Genomic DNA, 16,023 nt, shown 5'->3' with positions numbered 1-16,023 from the left:
CCTTTGGAGAGATCCTGACTACCATTGTTGAAATGCAGCCGCTATTTGGACATGACCAGTGGTCACATTTAAGAGACAAAACTACACTTCTGGTTGTGATTTTTCTCTCTCTCTTCTTTTCCAGAAACGGGTTCTCTTCCTCACTAATGACTATTTCTTTACTGATATCAGCGGCACACCCTTTAGGTGAGTGGGTTGGTCCTTAGGGTTTGAAACATGTGGCTTTCCAGATGTTGCTGCACTGCAACTCCCACTATCCCTGACCGCTGGTTATACCCCTGGGGGTTGATCCAACCACATCTGGAGGGTCTCCAGTTTCCCACCTCTGATTTATACTAATTTAATAACTTTAAAAAAGTGACTACAACTTACCTCTGCACCTCTGGAATAAAAGAAAAGGGCATCTAAAATGCAGCACTTGATATCTGGGTGGACATCAGCTACAGCACATCTCATTTTTTTTAAAAAATAAGCATTGTCCATGTTTATATGGGCTAGCAGGTAGGAGACATCTGCATAGTCAGACCACTTGCCTTGGCTCACTTGTGGAGACATCTAGATTGCTTTTAATTAAGCACACGGTAGTCTCAATAGTGAGGTTAATCTGAGGAAGACCTGCTTTAGGACCGAATTACATGTTCAGATATATCATGTACTATAGCCCTTCCTGGACTATACCAAATATAGGTGGAAGATAACATGCTCTCCCTGTATTTAAAATGAAAGCCTAGGCCTCAGAGAGAAGAACACTTCATATATTTCAATGAACAGCAGGACTTTGATAAAGGAGAACATAAATACATACATCCAACTCTGATTGCAGTCAAACTGGCATCATCCACACACCAGAGGGAGGCAGCTGCAGGCTTGGGGAAACCATCAAAGTTTGGAGAAGTACAAAACATATATTTTTGTAAGCATTAAGGATTGGGAAATAGCCCAGTGAAGAGTGGGTGTGACCAGTGGCCACAAAATACTAACTGACCTAAGGTGGGGAGTAGGGATGGAAAACTGGGTTGGTTATGAAATAGAGTATCCTGGAAATGGGGATGGGTGGCTGGCTTGAGAAGGGTTACTCTATCCTGCAACACTTTGTTGCTGGCCCCACTTGGTCATATATTCTCCCACTGACGTCCCAAAGTGCTACATTCCTAGAAGGGCTGTGCCATATACTGTTACTTTTAAGGACTTAGTTCATTCTCAAGTCCTTTCTAGCCTTAGAGTTCTTTTACTGGTTAGTTGCATTCCTGTAATTTGGAATTTCACAATGTATGTTTCAGTAATGTGAGTTCAATTTAAGTGATGATTCACTACTTAAAAATCAGTTTTTCATGGCAGCATTCACTTACGCTATCAAAATCCAAGTTTGACATTTTAGAATGTTAATTCAGCAATGTGTAAATGAGGAGAAATTTTCAGTGCAAGTAAGATGGTGTTTATTACAGTAGTAGCTCCACCACACAATATAGGCCTTTGCAAGTCTCCTTGCTGGAAAACATTTTCCCTTTCATCTCTTAATCCACAGTCTGGGAGTCGTTCTGTCGCGAGGGCATGGTGAATACATCCTGCTTGGGGACACTTCAGTGGAAGAAGGTAGGATGAATGGCATAGCTTCATCAAGCAATCACGGGGAGAACTGATGGAACATTGCCTTGTTTTAGCACAGCTGGGTTCATATCTCAAACAGTTCTTTCCTTTGCCACACACTGCCACATCTCCTAAGTATTTGTTTCCCTAATTGAATCAGGAACTTGGCAATAAAAGCCTATTAATTAAATCCCCGAAATACATATTATGGGAACACATTCCCCAAATTACCCAAATAAAAACTGGTTCATATGTACCTGTAGTGAGGAACTTCAGGCCTGGGAGTGGGATATGGTCTTCCTGGACTCTCTGCCTGACCCCCAGGATCTTTCCTGGGCCACACCCCTTTCTCAGAATGTGGAATTTTAGAACCCATGTTTTATAACACATCTAAACCATGTGATTCAAACAGGAAGACCTATAAACAGGAAACGGGTTGTGATCTAAAGAGGGAAAATAATTTAAACACCCCCACAGCCTGAGCTCACATTCACTGAGGTCTAGAGGTCTCATCTTCACCCCCTGAAAATTCACCCTCCCATTTCAATTCCTGGGGGAAACACAGGATACAAGAACATGTTGAACATACAGAGGAATTCATAAGACTGTGAATAAATGAGTCTTTATTGCACCATTTGCTTTTTGGTTTCAGGTTTACATGATCTGCTGCAGCCAGACTTGACTTTAGCCAATGAATGGTAAGTGGCGGGAATTCTTCTAATTTGGGGGGGACCTGGGAAGGAGACGAACGAGCTGCTGCTTGGCTTTGGGGACTTTACATTGAAGGCCTTGAGAAAACATGGTCCTGGCATCTAAGGTCATCTGCCATGCAGAAGGTCTTGTGTTCAGTCCCTGGAATCTCCAGTTAAAGGATCTTAGCAGTGTTGGAGAAAAGGAATTTATTTTGCCTGCTGCCCTGTATGAACCAATGCCCTGTCTTCAGGCAGCAACATTTGTTTATGTAAGTCTGTATCCTGAGGAACAATGTGGATCCCATGAAATCACTGCACTGTGTTATTTTAAACTTTTTGTGAGGAGCCTAACTTTCCTAGATGCTAAATAAACAAACTGCTCAACTCCACACACACCCCTTAAATTAGAACTACGTTTTCTCGGGAATCTTTTATTCTTATCAAAACATTTCTCTACAGTAGCCCTAATCCAGCTCCATCACTGATATCCTCAAATGATTGATTGTTGAGCTGCACCCACTTAGCATGGATATAATTTGTAGCTGAAGTGCAGAGCTATATTTTTGGAGCAATTTGATTCAAGTTCTTGCCTTTGCTTCCAGATATCTATGCAGTGATGCATCTTGAGCAAGTGCATAGACCTAGAAACCAAGTAACATTCTTTGTTCCTGATGCACTGATATGGGTGCAAAGGATGGTTTTGATGTTACTTTCTGGACCAATTTTTCAGTCACAGAACATGCAGGGGTCAGCAAACTTTTTCAGCAGGGGGCCGGTCCACTGTTCCTCAGACCTTGTGGGAGACTGGACTAGATTTTGAAAAAAAAAAGTGAACAAATTCCTGTGCCCCACAAATAACCCAGAGATGCATTTTAAATAAAAGGGCACATTCTACTCATGTAAGAACATTCTGATTCCTAGACCGTCTTGCAGGCCAGATTTAGAAGGTGATTGGGCCGAATCCGGCCCGCCGGCATTTCTTTGCCTACCCATGCCCTAGGGCCTAGGTTCTCCATTACTGCGAGTAGTGGACATTTAGGTCCGGAGCTGACAGGTCTTAGCCATGGCAACTGTCTTCATTTCTTAAGTATATACTGGAGATCAGAGATCATGGGAGTTGTTCCAACTGAGGTTTGAGCTCTATCCCAAGCATGCAGATTTGCCAGGACACCTCTTACGAGTTCAGAAAAGTTGTCCAAAGGAACTTCTGAATCACATTTTTGGTCTCTTTCTTTCTAGGATTTATTGCATTACAGATATTGATCCAGATCACAGGAAGCTGAGTCAGTTAGAGGCCGTGATCCGTTTTCTCACAGGAGAAGAAGCTGACCTGGAATGTGAGTTCTGAAATATTACTCCTGGAATACATCCTAACGAGAAACCTTATTATGATTAGGGATGGGAGAATCTGCCAATTTCGGTTTCTCTCAGTTTCTCGTTTTTCCTCTCTTAAGTTCAGGTCTCCAGATTTGCATTTTTTTTTAAAGTCCTCATGAAGATTCATCAACACTCTAATGGAACACATTTTTGTATGCAATTTTGCCTTGGTATACACTTTTACAAAGCAAGTTTCCATAATATGATGCATTTTTGTATATTATTTTTACTAATAAATGCATTTTTATGCACACTACAGTATATGGCTACAGTATTTGTGGCTGGACAAATGCACTGCAACATTTGCAAAAGTGTGAATTTCAAAGGATGGTTCATGTATTATTTCAGAATGTGTTGATTAGGTAGGTTTGCCTTTAAATGCAAAATGAAATTAATTTCTCCACCATCCCTACGTATGATAGCAAGTTACTTCATCTGTGCGTGACATTGTCGCTATTCAAGAGAGGTCAGATCCCATAATTGCAGAAGTGGAGTACAAAAGCATTAAGCATGAATGAAGCACTGGGGCAGTCAAGATGTTTAACCTATGTGCCACATCCAAAATCCTTGTATGATGGAGAGCCACAGTCCTGCAACGTCTTCTTCCACATTCCCCCCTTTTCTGTCTCACCTGAGGATTCCTGCTGTCCAGGGTACAACATGCTGTGAGGTCTATGTGCCCCCACTGTATGCTGACGATGTAATCAGCATGGCACCACTGCCTACTCATAATTAATTCTGACCCTGCCTTGGTTTTCAAATTAACTGCAAATTGGAACTGGCAGGTTCAGCCCATGCCTAGGCAGATGGTGACATCCACCTCTTCTCATTAATCTCCCAGCTTTGTTCGGTTAGTCAGAGGCATGCTGCTCACTGAAAATGAAAGTTGAGCTTTCGGCTATCATGGCTTTGATTGCTAGCAACTATTAATGTATCTGTCTCTCTTTATGTATTAACTTAACCTTTGTCTCCCACGGTCACATCTGCCTCCTTCATAGGAACATAGGAAGCTGCCTCATACTGAGTCAGACCAATGGTCCATCTAACTCAGTACTGTGTGTGCTCACTGGCAGTGGGTTTCCAGGGTCTCAGGTAGACCTACTTGGAGATGCCAGGGATTGAACCCAGAACCCTCTGTATGGAAGATAGAACCTGTACCACTAAGTTATGATTTCTTCATCTAGCTTCAACCTATCAGCCCAGTAGCCCGCCTTTTCTAGGCAAGGGTGTTCTGGAGAGCAAACCTCTCTCCAGAGGCTTGAATGAAGGACTTGAGAGGTAAATATGCCTCATTAACAAGAAGAAAGTTACTCTGGGTTAAGCCACCTGTTTGTTTGAGCCAGACAGGGACACTTTAGATGGTGTGGAATTCTAAATTAGAATTATAAAGCCAAATCTATCAAATTTATACTTTCTTAATCAATATGCTAACAGAATCTTGCGGTTTTTAAACATGCATATATTGGGAGAAAGTGTGCATTAAAAATGAATATATTAGTGAAAATAAAATATAAAATGCATTATATTAGTGGAGATTGTTTGCAAAAATGTCTATGTTAATCAAAACTGCATATAAAAATGTGTTTTAAGGAGAATTTTTCATTAAAATGATGGTGAATTTTCATGATGATTATAAAAATTGCTGCAAAATGTGAAGAGCTAAATAAGTCTCTTTTAGCTGTACTGCACTACTTTTTGTATTTGAATTATTTTTATTGTATTGTTTTGTGTGACTTACTTCAACTGAAAAAGATTTTAAAAAGAAAGAGGTAACTAAACTTAAGACTGGAAAATTGAGAAATGAAAAGAACTGAAATTGACAGATCCTTCTATCCCAAATATTGAATATCAGAAAAGAAAAATGGAAAAATGAGGAGTGGGCAGGGGTGGAATGCCCTTTTTGAGCTCCTTGGAAGGCATAGCTGACTGGCAGGAATCCTGAGCATTAGCACTCTTGCTGAGAGGTGAAGACACTCTGCAACGTGCTACTCTCCTCAGGAAAAAAAACTTGCATTTCAGCAGTATCTAGAGACAGCAGGTTTAAAAAATATAGATTCTTAAATCAAAATTTTAATTAAGGCTGATGGTCAAAACATATTTATCTGGATGCAGATCTTCTTAAAGAAATCAGTGCTCCTTTTTAGCAAATTTGTTTAGGGTAGCAACATTCATATGAAAAAAGAGATTTTTCTATTTGGGAAATGTTAATATATGAGATAGTTTGCGGGTGCTTTGTGCAAAAATGGTGAATAAATATAGATTCGTAGATCCTAGCATAAAATTAGGAAAAGACCATGCATGCAAACCATGCATTAGGGTTGATAAATGTACACACAAATAACAAAATAAGGTATTCAAAGCGTTATAAAACCTTACTTAGTATTTGCACTTGGTCTTTCTCCTTTCTCTCTCTTCATTCTCATGCCCAGGCGATGAAGAATTAGTTCAAGAGGTGCTGTTTGATGCTGTAGTAACAGCACCCATGGAAGCCTACTGGACAACATTAGCACTCAACCTGTCTGAGTAAGTGCATGCTTCATAATTTAAGGCAGGTTTTGCCACATCTAAACATGTTTTTGCTGAATCCAGGCTAGACTACTTTAATGTGCTCTATGTGGGGCCCATTATTATTATTATTATTATTATTATTATTATTATTATTATTATTATTTTATACCCCACCTATCTGACTGGGTTGCCCCGGCCACCCTGAGCAGTTTCCAGCATAATAAAAGCACAGCAAAACATCAAACATTAAAAACTTCCTGATACAGGGCTGCCTTCAGATGTCTTCAGAAAATTATGTAGTTATTTATCTGTTTGACATTTGATGGGAGGACATTCCACAGGGCGGGTGCCGCAACTGAGAAGGCCCTCTGCCTGGTTCTCTGTAACTTCACTTCTTGCAGTGAGGAAACTGCCAGCAGGCCTTTGGGGCTGGACCTCAGTGAACAGGCTGAATGATGGGGGTGGAGAGTTAGCTTTTCCTCATAGGGAATGATTTCTTACAGAAAGAAAATATGAAGGCTGCAGTTCCGTAGGCCAAGAATAGAATCCCATCACCCTCTGTAACACTGGAAAGTGGTGATGGTGGTGACATGTGTGCGGTTATCGCATAGGAACATTGGAAACTGCCTTATGCTGAGTCAGATGAGTTCATCCAGCACAGTATTGTCTGCATTAACTGGCAGCTACTCTCCAGGCCTTCAGAGAACAGCCTTTCCCAGCTCTTCCTGGAGATGGTGGGAACTGAACCTAGGGTCTTTTGTATGCAAGGCCTGTATTCTATGCCCCACTAACCTCAGGTTGTTTGGTGCAAAGGATATTGAACTGGTTCTGCAGAAACCTAATGCTATATTTCTTTGTCTCTCTCTTTCTGTGCAACTACATCCAACAGGGAGGCTGAAGGAGGGGTGGATATGGCCTTTATGGGAACTCGGGCTGGTCTTATGAGGAGTGCCCTCTATGTTGGAACTGAGAAACTTTCTAACAGGTGAGTCCTCCGGATGCATATCTCGGAGACATTCCTCCTCCATTGCCCCTCAGTGTAGCTTAAAAAGGTACCCCTGCCCGTACGGGCCAGTCGTGTCCGACTCTAGGGTTGTGCGCCCATCTCACTTAAGAGGCCGGGGGCCAGCGCTGTCCGAAGACACGACTGAAATCAGAATGAATGTGCATGGAGTGATCATTCAGCAAATGCACAGGAAGTATAATAACCATTCCTTTCCTCTCAACAACTCCTCCTGTCATTGTCAAACCCTGCTACTTAATCTTTTGCAAATATTGAACTCCAAAGGATATCAATTTATAAACTGATAAAAATTTCCTTATATTGACTTACCACATGGCTTTTGGGGTTGATTTCAGGATGCATAAAACCAGCAAACATGATGTACATTGATCTAGAGAGTCTAGCAGCAGATGGTTGCGGTCTCCCTGGAAAAATCAGGAGCCAACCTAAAACCCAGTCACTACTTTGCTGCGAGTTTGTTGGTTTTACTTATTACAAAACCAGTCTCAGGAACCCTTGCCTTCCCCTTCAGACTAATCTGAGATCACTTTGGGAATGTGTAAATGTCCCCCAAGGCTCAGGCTTCATTTTGATTCAGGGCTGACTATTGCTTGGCCCCAGAGCCTGTTTCAAACATTAGGACTCCTTCTCATCCCCCTCTGCAGTGCACAGGAAATTGTGTGGGCTGACAAACACGCTTGTCTTGATCTAACCAATGGTTGGGCTTTCACATGAGTATCCCTACCTATGGCTAGGCTATATGTTCTTTTTATTGCATATTCATGTTTATTTGTGCTCATGTTGCTATCAGTGCAGACATACACAATTCCACTTTTAATACTGTTTGAAGTTTCAACTGTTTTGGGGCGGTCAATACTGCTTCATTCCCAGTCAGTGCATATCCTGTAACCTCCTGCTGAAACCTCATAACTTTTCAAACCACAAATGTTCTGGGGAGTTTTTGTCCCACTTTTGTTGTGCTATAGCCCCTCAATTAAAAGAAAGCAGAATAAATCCAGCACTAATGCACTATTGTTGCAGAATACACCCACAATAAAACACCAGACGGGTGGGTTCCCCTAATGCGAGGAATGAGAACAAATGAGAGCCACACTTGTGGCTCCTCCCTCAATCCAAAGCCAAGGCTATGTTAGCATAGCCATTTCAGAGCGCCAGGATGAGTCTACCTCTGTTCAGAGCAGCACTTTATATGTTAATCTTTGCTCTACACAGCTGCATACCTTCTGTCATCTCACAGACAAAAATAAAGACACTGTATATGTGTAACATCCCGCTTTGCTCTCCAAAAGTCAGCGCTTGAAGGCCTTTTCACATTGTTGAAGGTGATCCTCCAACTTCTGTCTTTATTTAGTCTGCAGTAGCAGATATATGTGTGGGTGTGGGAGATATACTTGCCTGTTGTTGTTATATTTCTATCCTACTATCCCAGGCAGCATAAGAGGTTGCTCCCTTATTTACCCTAGAAATAACCCTGTAAAGTTAGCTGTGAAGTGTAAACCCCTGTGAAGGGAGATGCACTGATAGTCTGGTGTACTGTGTCCAGTTTGGTAGATGGTCAGGCCGATAGTTCGGTGTACTGTGTCCTGTTTAGCCCGGAGAGTGGAAGAATTAGGGGAGACAGGATAGATACTCTCTTCAAATATCTGAAGGACTGTCACGTGGAAGATGGAGCAGGCTTGTTCTCCGTTGCTTTGGAGGGCAGGACTAGAACTAATAGGTAGATGCTGGAAATTGCAGGGAAGCAAGATAAACCCGTATATGACTTTGGAACAAATTGTGTCATGTAGCGGTGGACCGTCCTTCACTGGGGGTGTTCAAGCAGAGGTTGACTGGCCATCTGTCAGTGTCTCTGTACTTGCATCAGGGCTGGCCTAAGACATTTTGGCACCTGAGAGGAACCTCAAAATGGCACACACACCTTGGCCAGGGAAAATGGGGTGAGTGAAGATCTACACCAGAAACAAGGGGGGAAGTAAATCAATATTAGCAGACTTTTGAAGTGGGAATCAAAGGCAGTCGTGGGAGGAAAAGGGGTCTGCTCTGAATTATACTGGGTGGGTGCATAACCCAGAAGACCCAGAGGACATCCCCCAACGTTTTCTTCCTAGGGGTGAGAGGAGACCAGCAGAGCCTCCTATTCGCTGAGAGGCCACTGTAGAGGTGACGTGGGAGTGCTGCTGAGGAGGCATCAGATCTGGCCTCCAAGGATTGTGCTGCAGCTATTGTTGCTACTGCTGCTGCAGCAGCGGCAGGTGATGTATTCCTTGGAGATCCCTGTGGATCCTGCTGCCTGAGGTTGTTGCCTTATAGGTGGCTGGGTGTGACTTGCATCTTCCATTTCAGAACCTGCACAGAGCAGGGGTTTGGGTTACATGGCCTCCAAGATCCCAGCTAACACTATTACAACATGGTGACTGGTCCAGGGCTACCCATTTCATAGTTTCATAGCTGGAGAGGGATCTGAACCTGGATTTTCCTTCTCCTACAATGTATCCTGCTTAACAATTCAAAAATACAGTTGTCATCGACATCCTGTAGTTTACAAGACACACTGCTGTCAGTGCTCATTTACATGCAGTCGTGGTTTGAGTCAAGATGCCTCTGTCCCCACATCTAGATACACTGGGAAAGAAGCAAACGCTTGAAGAATTGCAATGCTGCCCGCTAACAATACTTTTAAAGGCCACTCTGAAAGGCAACACAGGGCAAACAAGGGCAGTGATTTGGCAGCAGAAAATAGGTATTATACCTGGTGAATAAGGACCATGGGAGCACTTGAATCAGAACAAGGGAAATTGAGTCTTTGTGTCCAAAAGCATGTCTTCCAGGCATGCTTTATTTTCAGCATCAGTCTTTTCCCCCCAAATAATGTTTTGCCAAAGGCCACAAGGAAATAATTGGCAACCTGTTGGTTCAAATCGCCAGCCTTGTTCCCTTAGTGAAAGGATGCACAGTGTAGCCTCTCAGTGTGTTCTTGCTACATCCATTGTCTGGAGTAACACTACCTTCCTGAGCTAACATGTGACACCCGCTGCTGCTATGATACTCTCATAACCAGATCCCTTCCACTTGCTTGTGGCAATATCTGTTAGTACATGCATGGTGCAGTTGTTAGTAACCGGATGCCTCGGGTAACAGATATTGCTACAGGTGACCAGACATCCTGGCTGGGATAGGAGGTGTCCCTCTTTGCAGTGCCTTTACTCTTCTAAATTTATGCACGTGGAATTTAGTGGCCTTGCTCAATATCCTGATACGTTTTTTTAAAAAAAATCAGAAGAAAGAACCTGCTCAGGAGGCACATATGTGGCAGCAGTGCACATCTCTATGAGCAAAAATCACAACACTTGGGACTTTTTAGTTTAGAGAAAAGGCGAGTAAGAGGCAACATGATAGAAGCATATAAAATTATGCATGTTTCAGAGAAAGTGAACAATTTTTCTCCCTCTCATAACACTAGAACTCAAAGCCATCCAATGAAGCTAAATGTGGGAAGACACAGCACATAGTTAACCTATAGAATTCAATCCCACTGGAGGTGGGCAGTGATGGCCAGCAACATGGATGGCTTGAAATGAGGGTTAGACTTTATTTAGACATATTCATGGAGGATAAGGCTATAAAGGCAATTAGCCAGGATAGCTATGCTCTGCCTGCATGGTCTGTGGCAGTATGCTTCTGAAAACCAATTCCTGGAACCCACAGGAGGAAAGTGCTGTAACACTAAAGTCCTGCTTCTAGGCATCTGTTAGGCCACTATGAGAGCAGGAAGCTGGTCTAGATGGGCTATTGGTCTGATCTAGCAGGGTGATTAATCTAGGGCATGTATATGTGTAGATGAATGGAACCTGAATAAGCAGTGTGCTTGCCACTCAGAATGCAACTGAATGGAGAGTACTCCATTGTGGCAATCAGTTTGCATTTACCTATTTGCCAGGTGGATACAAGGAGTTTCCACTGCTCCCATTTCAATGGCTTGCTTTTGGGCAATGGTTACCAATGGTGCGGCGAAAAATCTACACATCTACACTGCAAGAATTTACAAACGTATTGTACAGTGGAGCATGCTCCGCAAAGCAGCACTTGATGCAACCTCCACGCTTTGGTTTTGTCTCTGTGTGTCAGGCTTAACTCTAATTCAGCCCTGTTGAACTGAAAAACAACTAATCATCTTTTCTACATTCTTACCCTTTACACATTGCACGTGAACAACCCGGCTGTTTTGGTGCGGACAACAGCTCCATCTGGTGGGGCAAAAGTATTACAATCTGGACTTTCAGCCCAAGGGGCTTAGATTCTGGTAGACTGAGGTCTAGTACCACATGAGATATATGCAGTGGTTGGTTTTATTTTATTTTATTTTTGCTAGGTTTACCATTTTCCAAAAAAGCTTTCCTTTTAGTCTAATCCGCTTGCTTGGGCTGTTGCTGGATGGGCACAATCTAAATGCAGAAATAAGAATTACTGCACCAGCAGTAGGCAGAGAACAACGGACCACATCTAATAATGTGGAAACTCATGTGCATCCCATGTGTCTCCTATATGCAGCAGACTCTAGCCAAATTTCAGCCAGCCCTGCACCACATTGCATCCCAGTGTGTACAACTGCCTACATGCTGGTTTGGTTTTTTGGATTAGGGAAATTTGCTGTGTTGATGGTCCTCAGACAGAAATAGCTATCATTCTGCAAAATTCTGGATAATCCCACTCAGTGGTTTCATGTAGAAGTGAACCTTGAACCTTGGTGAACTCTGCACTAAAGGCTGCACGGGACCAAACAATATTCCCCCAACACCACCCTCTGAAAATAATCATCCAAGTAGGACTGGAACCATCACAAGTAGAGCTGCCCACTCTGAACTCAGTCAGCTTCTCCAGAAGAATACCATGGTCTGTGGTATCAAAAGCCTCTGAGAATTCAAAGAGAATTAACGGGGACACACTCTCCCTGTCTCTCCCTACAGAGGTCATGCAGGTCATTCAAGAGAGCCTGGTTCTGTCCTGCAGCCACTCAAGGACCTTGCCCAAGAAGAGGAAATTACTGTCTGGTAGTAATTACTTAGGTTTTCTGAATCCAGGAAGGGTTTCCTAAGACCTACCACTGCTTCCTTTTAGCAGGCAGGGACCACTCTCTCAAGGAGGCAGTAATCACCTCCCTAGCCCAGCCAATTGTCCCTTCCTGTTACTTTTTATTCTCCATGAGGGGCAAGAATATAGGTGGTGTCCCACACCAAACCAAGCACTTTGTCCACAGCCTTATTAACTCATCCAACACAGGACTGGACTGTGTTTTTGGACTCCTCTTGGGACTCATCTAATAGTCGAGTCAAGGGCCCAGCAGATATAAGCAATCTTATCTTTAAAATACGTTGCACACAAGTCACAGGGAGGCACTCTTGATACTATCACCTCCTTTGGGCCAAAGTTTAATGTGCCCCACACTACCTAGTAAGGTATTTGCTAATGTGATGCTTAATAAGGATCCATTGTATAATCTGATCCCGCATGGAAAAGCAGAGTAAGTATTACAGAATCATTAATGTCCGATTTCTGTTCGTTCTGGAAACAGGTAACACTCAAAGAAATATCAGGTGCTTGGTACTGTGAATTGCAAGACTGAAACTATTAGTTTTGTCCTATTAAGCATGTTCTTCTTCTAAGGCTCCCAAGTTGATGCAATAATCAATGTACTTGTCAAGCCTGAGTTAATTGCACCATCTGAAACTAAGACGATGTTCCATCTAGGCCATCCAATCTTGTGGTGTGTGTGTGCTCCTAAAAGGCCTGGGATCAGAGTATCAGATCAAAACTCAGTAATAGAACACACACTTTGCATTCAGAAGGTCCCAGGTTTATTCTTTGGCATCACCACTTTTTTTTTTAAAGGATCTGGCAACAGGCGATGAGAAAGACCTCTTCCATGAAATACTGTTTCCTGATTACAGCTGAAGCCCTTCTCAGGGTTCCCTACTTTCAGAAGCTAGGTGGGTTGGCTGTCAGAGACAGGACCTTTTCCATTGTGTCCTAAATATGGAATGCCGTCCTCAAATATACATGCTTAGCATTCAAGTCATTATCTTTTCAAGGGCTTACAAACATACAAATCACTATCAGTATTTTGTAAGAGAGGTTTAAGTGCATACTGGAGATTTAGGTTTCTGCAATTAAAGTGCTCTGATGCAATGGTGCAACAAATCTACTTTTTAATAAAATTACCGGTACTTTTTTGCAATGAGGAAAATGCACTGAAGTGTGTGGGATAAATGAAATATTCTATATATTTCCAATAATATATGGAATGGAGACAAATCAGAATGAATTCAAAATGAATGCTAATTGTCATGTGACCTCCTCATAACAAATGCTGAATAAAGACTGGACATAGTTTAACCTTTGTGTAAGCTTTGTGCAAGCAAATCAGGATGAATGCTCAATAAAGAGGTCATCTGGAGGAACCCTCAGACAGCCGGGGGTACAGATAATTGGAACTTCAATGCATATAATAAACATTAGTATCCTGGATACCCAACAGCTTTTGCAACTCAGTATTTGATAAAACAGTTTCTGCTATATGTTCACATATCAGCATTTTACTGAAGCAAAATGTTTTGGACATTTTGTTCCGATCTCCTTTCTTGATTGCTTTGTGTGCTTTTAAAATAGCAGAGGGCTCTTTATGGGGAAAATGTGGAAATAAACCTTTTTACACAGCCAAAGACCTGCCTGAGAGCTTAACGTGTCCCTCTCTAAATCTCCCCAGGTAGGCACAATTTATATGTCCTAAAGTGTTTGCATAGTGTAGCTGTGAGCTGTAAAAGAATAGCTCTGTCCCTCTCTGCAGTGGTTCTGTAATGGGTGATAAAGTCACACTTGTACCAGTGTACAGTATACAGTTTGGTGTGGTTTTTTTTTTAAAAAAAATGCTTCAGGGTCCTTTAAAGCAAGACATGACATACATCGTTGATGTGGTTTGTTTCACCCTGTAGCTGCTGCTTTTATAGTTGCGGTGGCTCATTAGGCATGCTGTTTCTGGGGGTGGAAGGGGAGGCAGTGTGGTGAAAACAGTAACAGAAGATGAATAGGAGCTAGTGTAGCATAAAAGGCTAGCAGGGCAATCCTATGCATGTTTACCCAGAAATAACCATATGTTGTTTAAGGGAGGCTTATTCCCAGGTAACTGTGGATAGGGCAAATGCATTAGGAACATAGGAATCTGCCTTATACAAAGTCAGATGATTGGTCCATCTAGCTCAGTACTGACTACACTGACTGGTAGAGTTTCCAGTCGGGACATTCCCACATCTACCTGGAGATGCCAGGGTTTGAACCTGGGACCTTGTGCTTGCAGAGCTGATGCTCTACCACTGAGCTGGGCCCATTACCCTTAAAAGACAAAACCGTGAAAGTGGAAATCACTGTTTCAGTTCATCATCTGTAATATCACACCTCATGTTGGTCGAATGGACCCAAGGAACAGCTAAAGGGAGAGGACAGCAATGGGCCTCTTACCATATGTAAAGGTTTGTAGGGAAGTGGCTCCACTGAACAGAATCGTCAGCTAACCCTATGAATTAGAGCCCATATGTAGGATATTCTAAAAACAATTTGAGGATTAAAATAGGTGGGAAGATCAGCGGACAGAATAAGAAAAATGGAAGCATGCAGGATGTTTGAGTGGACAGAACAGAGGAAAATATAATAAGGGTTCCCCTATATCCCTGTGATTATGGTCAGTAGGATATACAGCACTGGGTAGAGGGCAAGTCATATGTGAAGAAGAGGATATGGATGTTTGCAGGCCAAGCCATCTGACCAGGTGGTGCTGTTACTTAATGCCAGGTTGGTACATAATAAGACTATGTTCATTCATGGTTTGATCAAGGATGAGGGAGCCAACCGGGCATGTATTGCTGAGACTTGGGTGAATAAACTGGGTGTAGTTCTTCTGACCCTGTTGTGCCCATTGCAGCACAGCCAAAATTATATTCCAGTTAGTGAGTTTGGAAGGCATATACTGTCTCATTGGGGATCTTCGTTTGAAAGGTGCTAGTAATTCACCCACTGTTATGTTCTCACATGGCACAAAGCATTGGGGAGACTATTGGTAAACTTATTATACAGGCTGTGCAGAAGGCAACCTTGTTTCTCACATTGGTAGTTCAGCATTGAAGCAGATAATAAAATCTGAGGACTACATTGATTATTTTGAAGGAGGCCAGTGACACTGTGTCCTGGAAGTGTTGAGAGCAACCTTTAACAACACATTTTGCAAAGATATTGACTGAAAGTTGCCATTAAATCTGGCCACTTGCTGAAGTGGGGGTATAGGTTGCTTGTAAACACTGGCAGATGCACTTGGGGTCCCAGTGATCCTAAAGGTTGGATTGGTGAGTTTTGCACAAAATAATAGGAATGGGTGTGGGGGGGGGAGGGGGAAATAGATAGTTTTGCTTTATTTCAAAAACAACAACCCCTCTCCTCCTTCAGGTTTGTAAAGGGTTTTTAAATCTGTAGAATTCTATTGACCTCAATGCAATTTGTGGTAATGTAAAGGGATGTGAGTGATTTGTCTATTATCAATTAAAATGAATGGGCCTAAATTAGACATGTTTTGTAATTTCAATTGCTTGCACAAAATGAAGAGGACAGGTCCTAGGCTAAGCTCACCTGTAGGTATAACAAGTAACTAATAACTTTTAACAGCATTTTGCAGGGTCATTTTGACTCCTGTGTATTGCCTAAAGTGCATGGTTTCTGTTTCCTTGGTGATTCCAGTTGTGGGTAGCATTGATTTCAAAAACTGTAAGAGTAAAAACATTTCTTTTGTCACTAAAT

The 16,023-nt window shown here is 42.3% G+C and overlaps 1 protein-coding gene and 1 long non-coding RNA gene across 6 annotated transcripts in view; one reads left to right on the top strand and one right to left on the bottom strand.

The window, feature by feature from the left end:
* The window catches only part of CACNA2D4 (calcium voltage-gated channel auxiliary subunit alpha2delta 4), a 172,063-nt gene that overhangs the window by 60,788 nt on the left and 95,252 nt on the right, over positions 1–16,023 (top strand). Inside the window, exons 19-24 of the mRNA XM_082240685.1 lie at positions 125–186; positions 1,526–1,593; positions 2,240–2,285; positions 3,519–3,616; positions 6,086–6,179; positions 7,054–7,149. Of these exons, the coding sequence (XP_082096811.1) occupies positions 125–186; positions 1,526–1,593; positions 2,240–2,285; positions 3,519–3,616; positions 6,086–6,179; positions 7,054–7,149 (464 nt within the window). The remainder of the gene's footprint in view (positions 1–124; positions 187–1,525; positions 1,594–2,239; positions 2,286–3,518; positions 3,617–6,085; positions 6,180–7,053; positions 7,150–16,023) is intronic.
* The window catches only part of LOC309542115, a 33,881-nt gene that overhangs the window by 1,788 nt on the left and 16,070 nt on the right, over positions 1–16,023 (bottom strand). Inside the window, exons 3-4 of one of the 5 annotated variants that reach the window (XR_014224084.1) lie at positions 7,498–7,592; positions 1,845–2,005 (exon numbers count right to left, since the gene is read on the bottom strand). The exons of 1 other annotated variant lie outside the window; for it this stretch is intronic. This is a non-coding gene — a long non-coding RNA (uncharacterized lncRNA). Of the gene's footprint in view, positions 1–1,844; positions 2,006–3,528; positions 3,610–7,497; positions 7,593–14,976; positions 15,989–16,023 lie in introns of those variants that run through there. 3 more of the 5 variants (XR_014224087.1, XR_014224085.1, XR_014224088.1) reach the window with 3 other exon arrangements.

Source organism: Podarcis vaucheri (genome assembly GCF_965113315.1).
Source record: "Podarcis vaucheri genome assembly, chromosome: 10".
Lineage (NCBI taxonomy): Eukaryota > Metazoa > Chordata > Lepidosauria > Squamata > Lacertidae > Podarcis > Podarcis vaucheri.
This window is presented reverse-complemented; position numbering and strand designations above follow the sequence as displayed.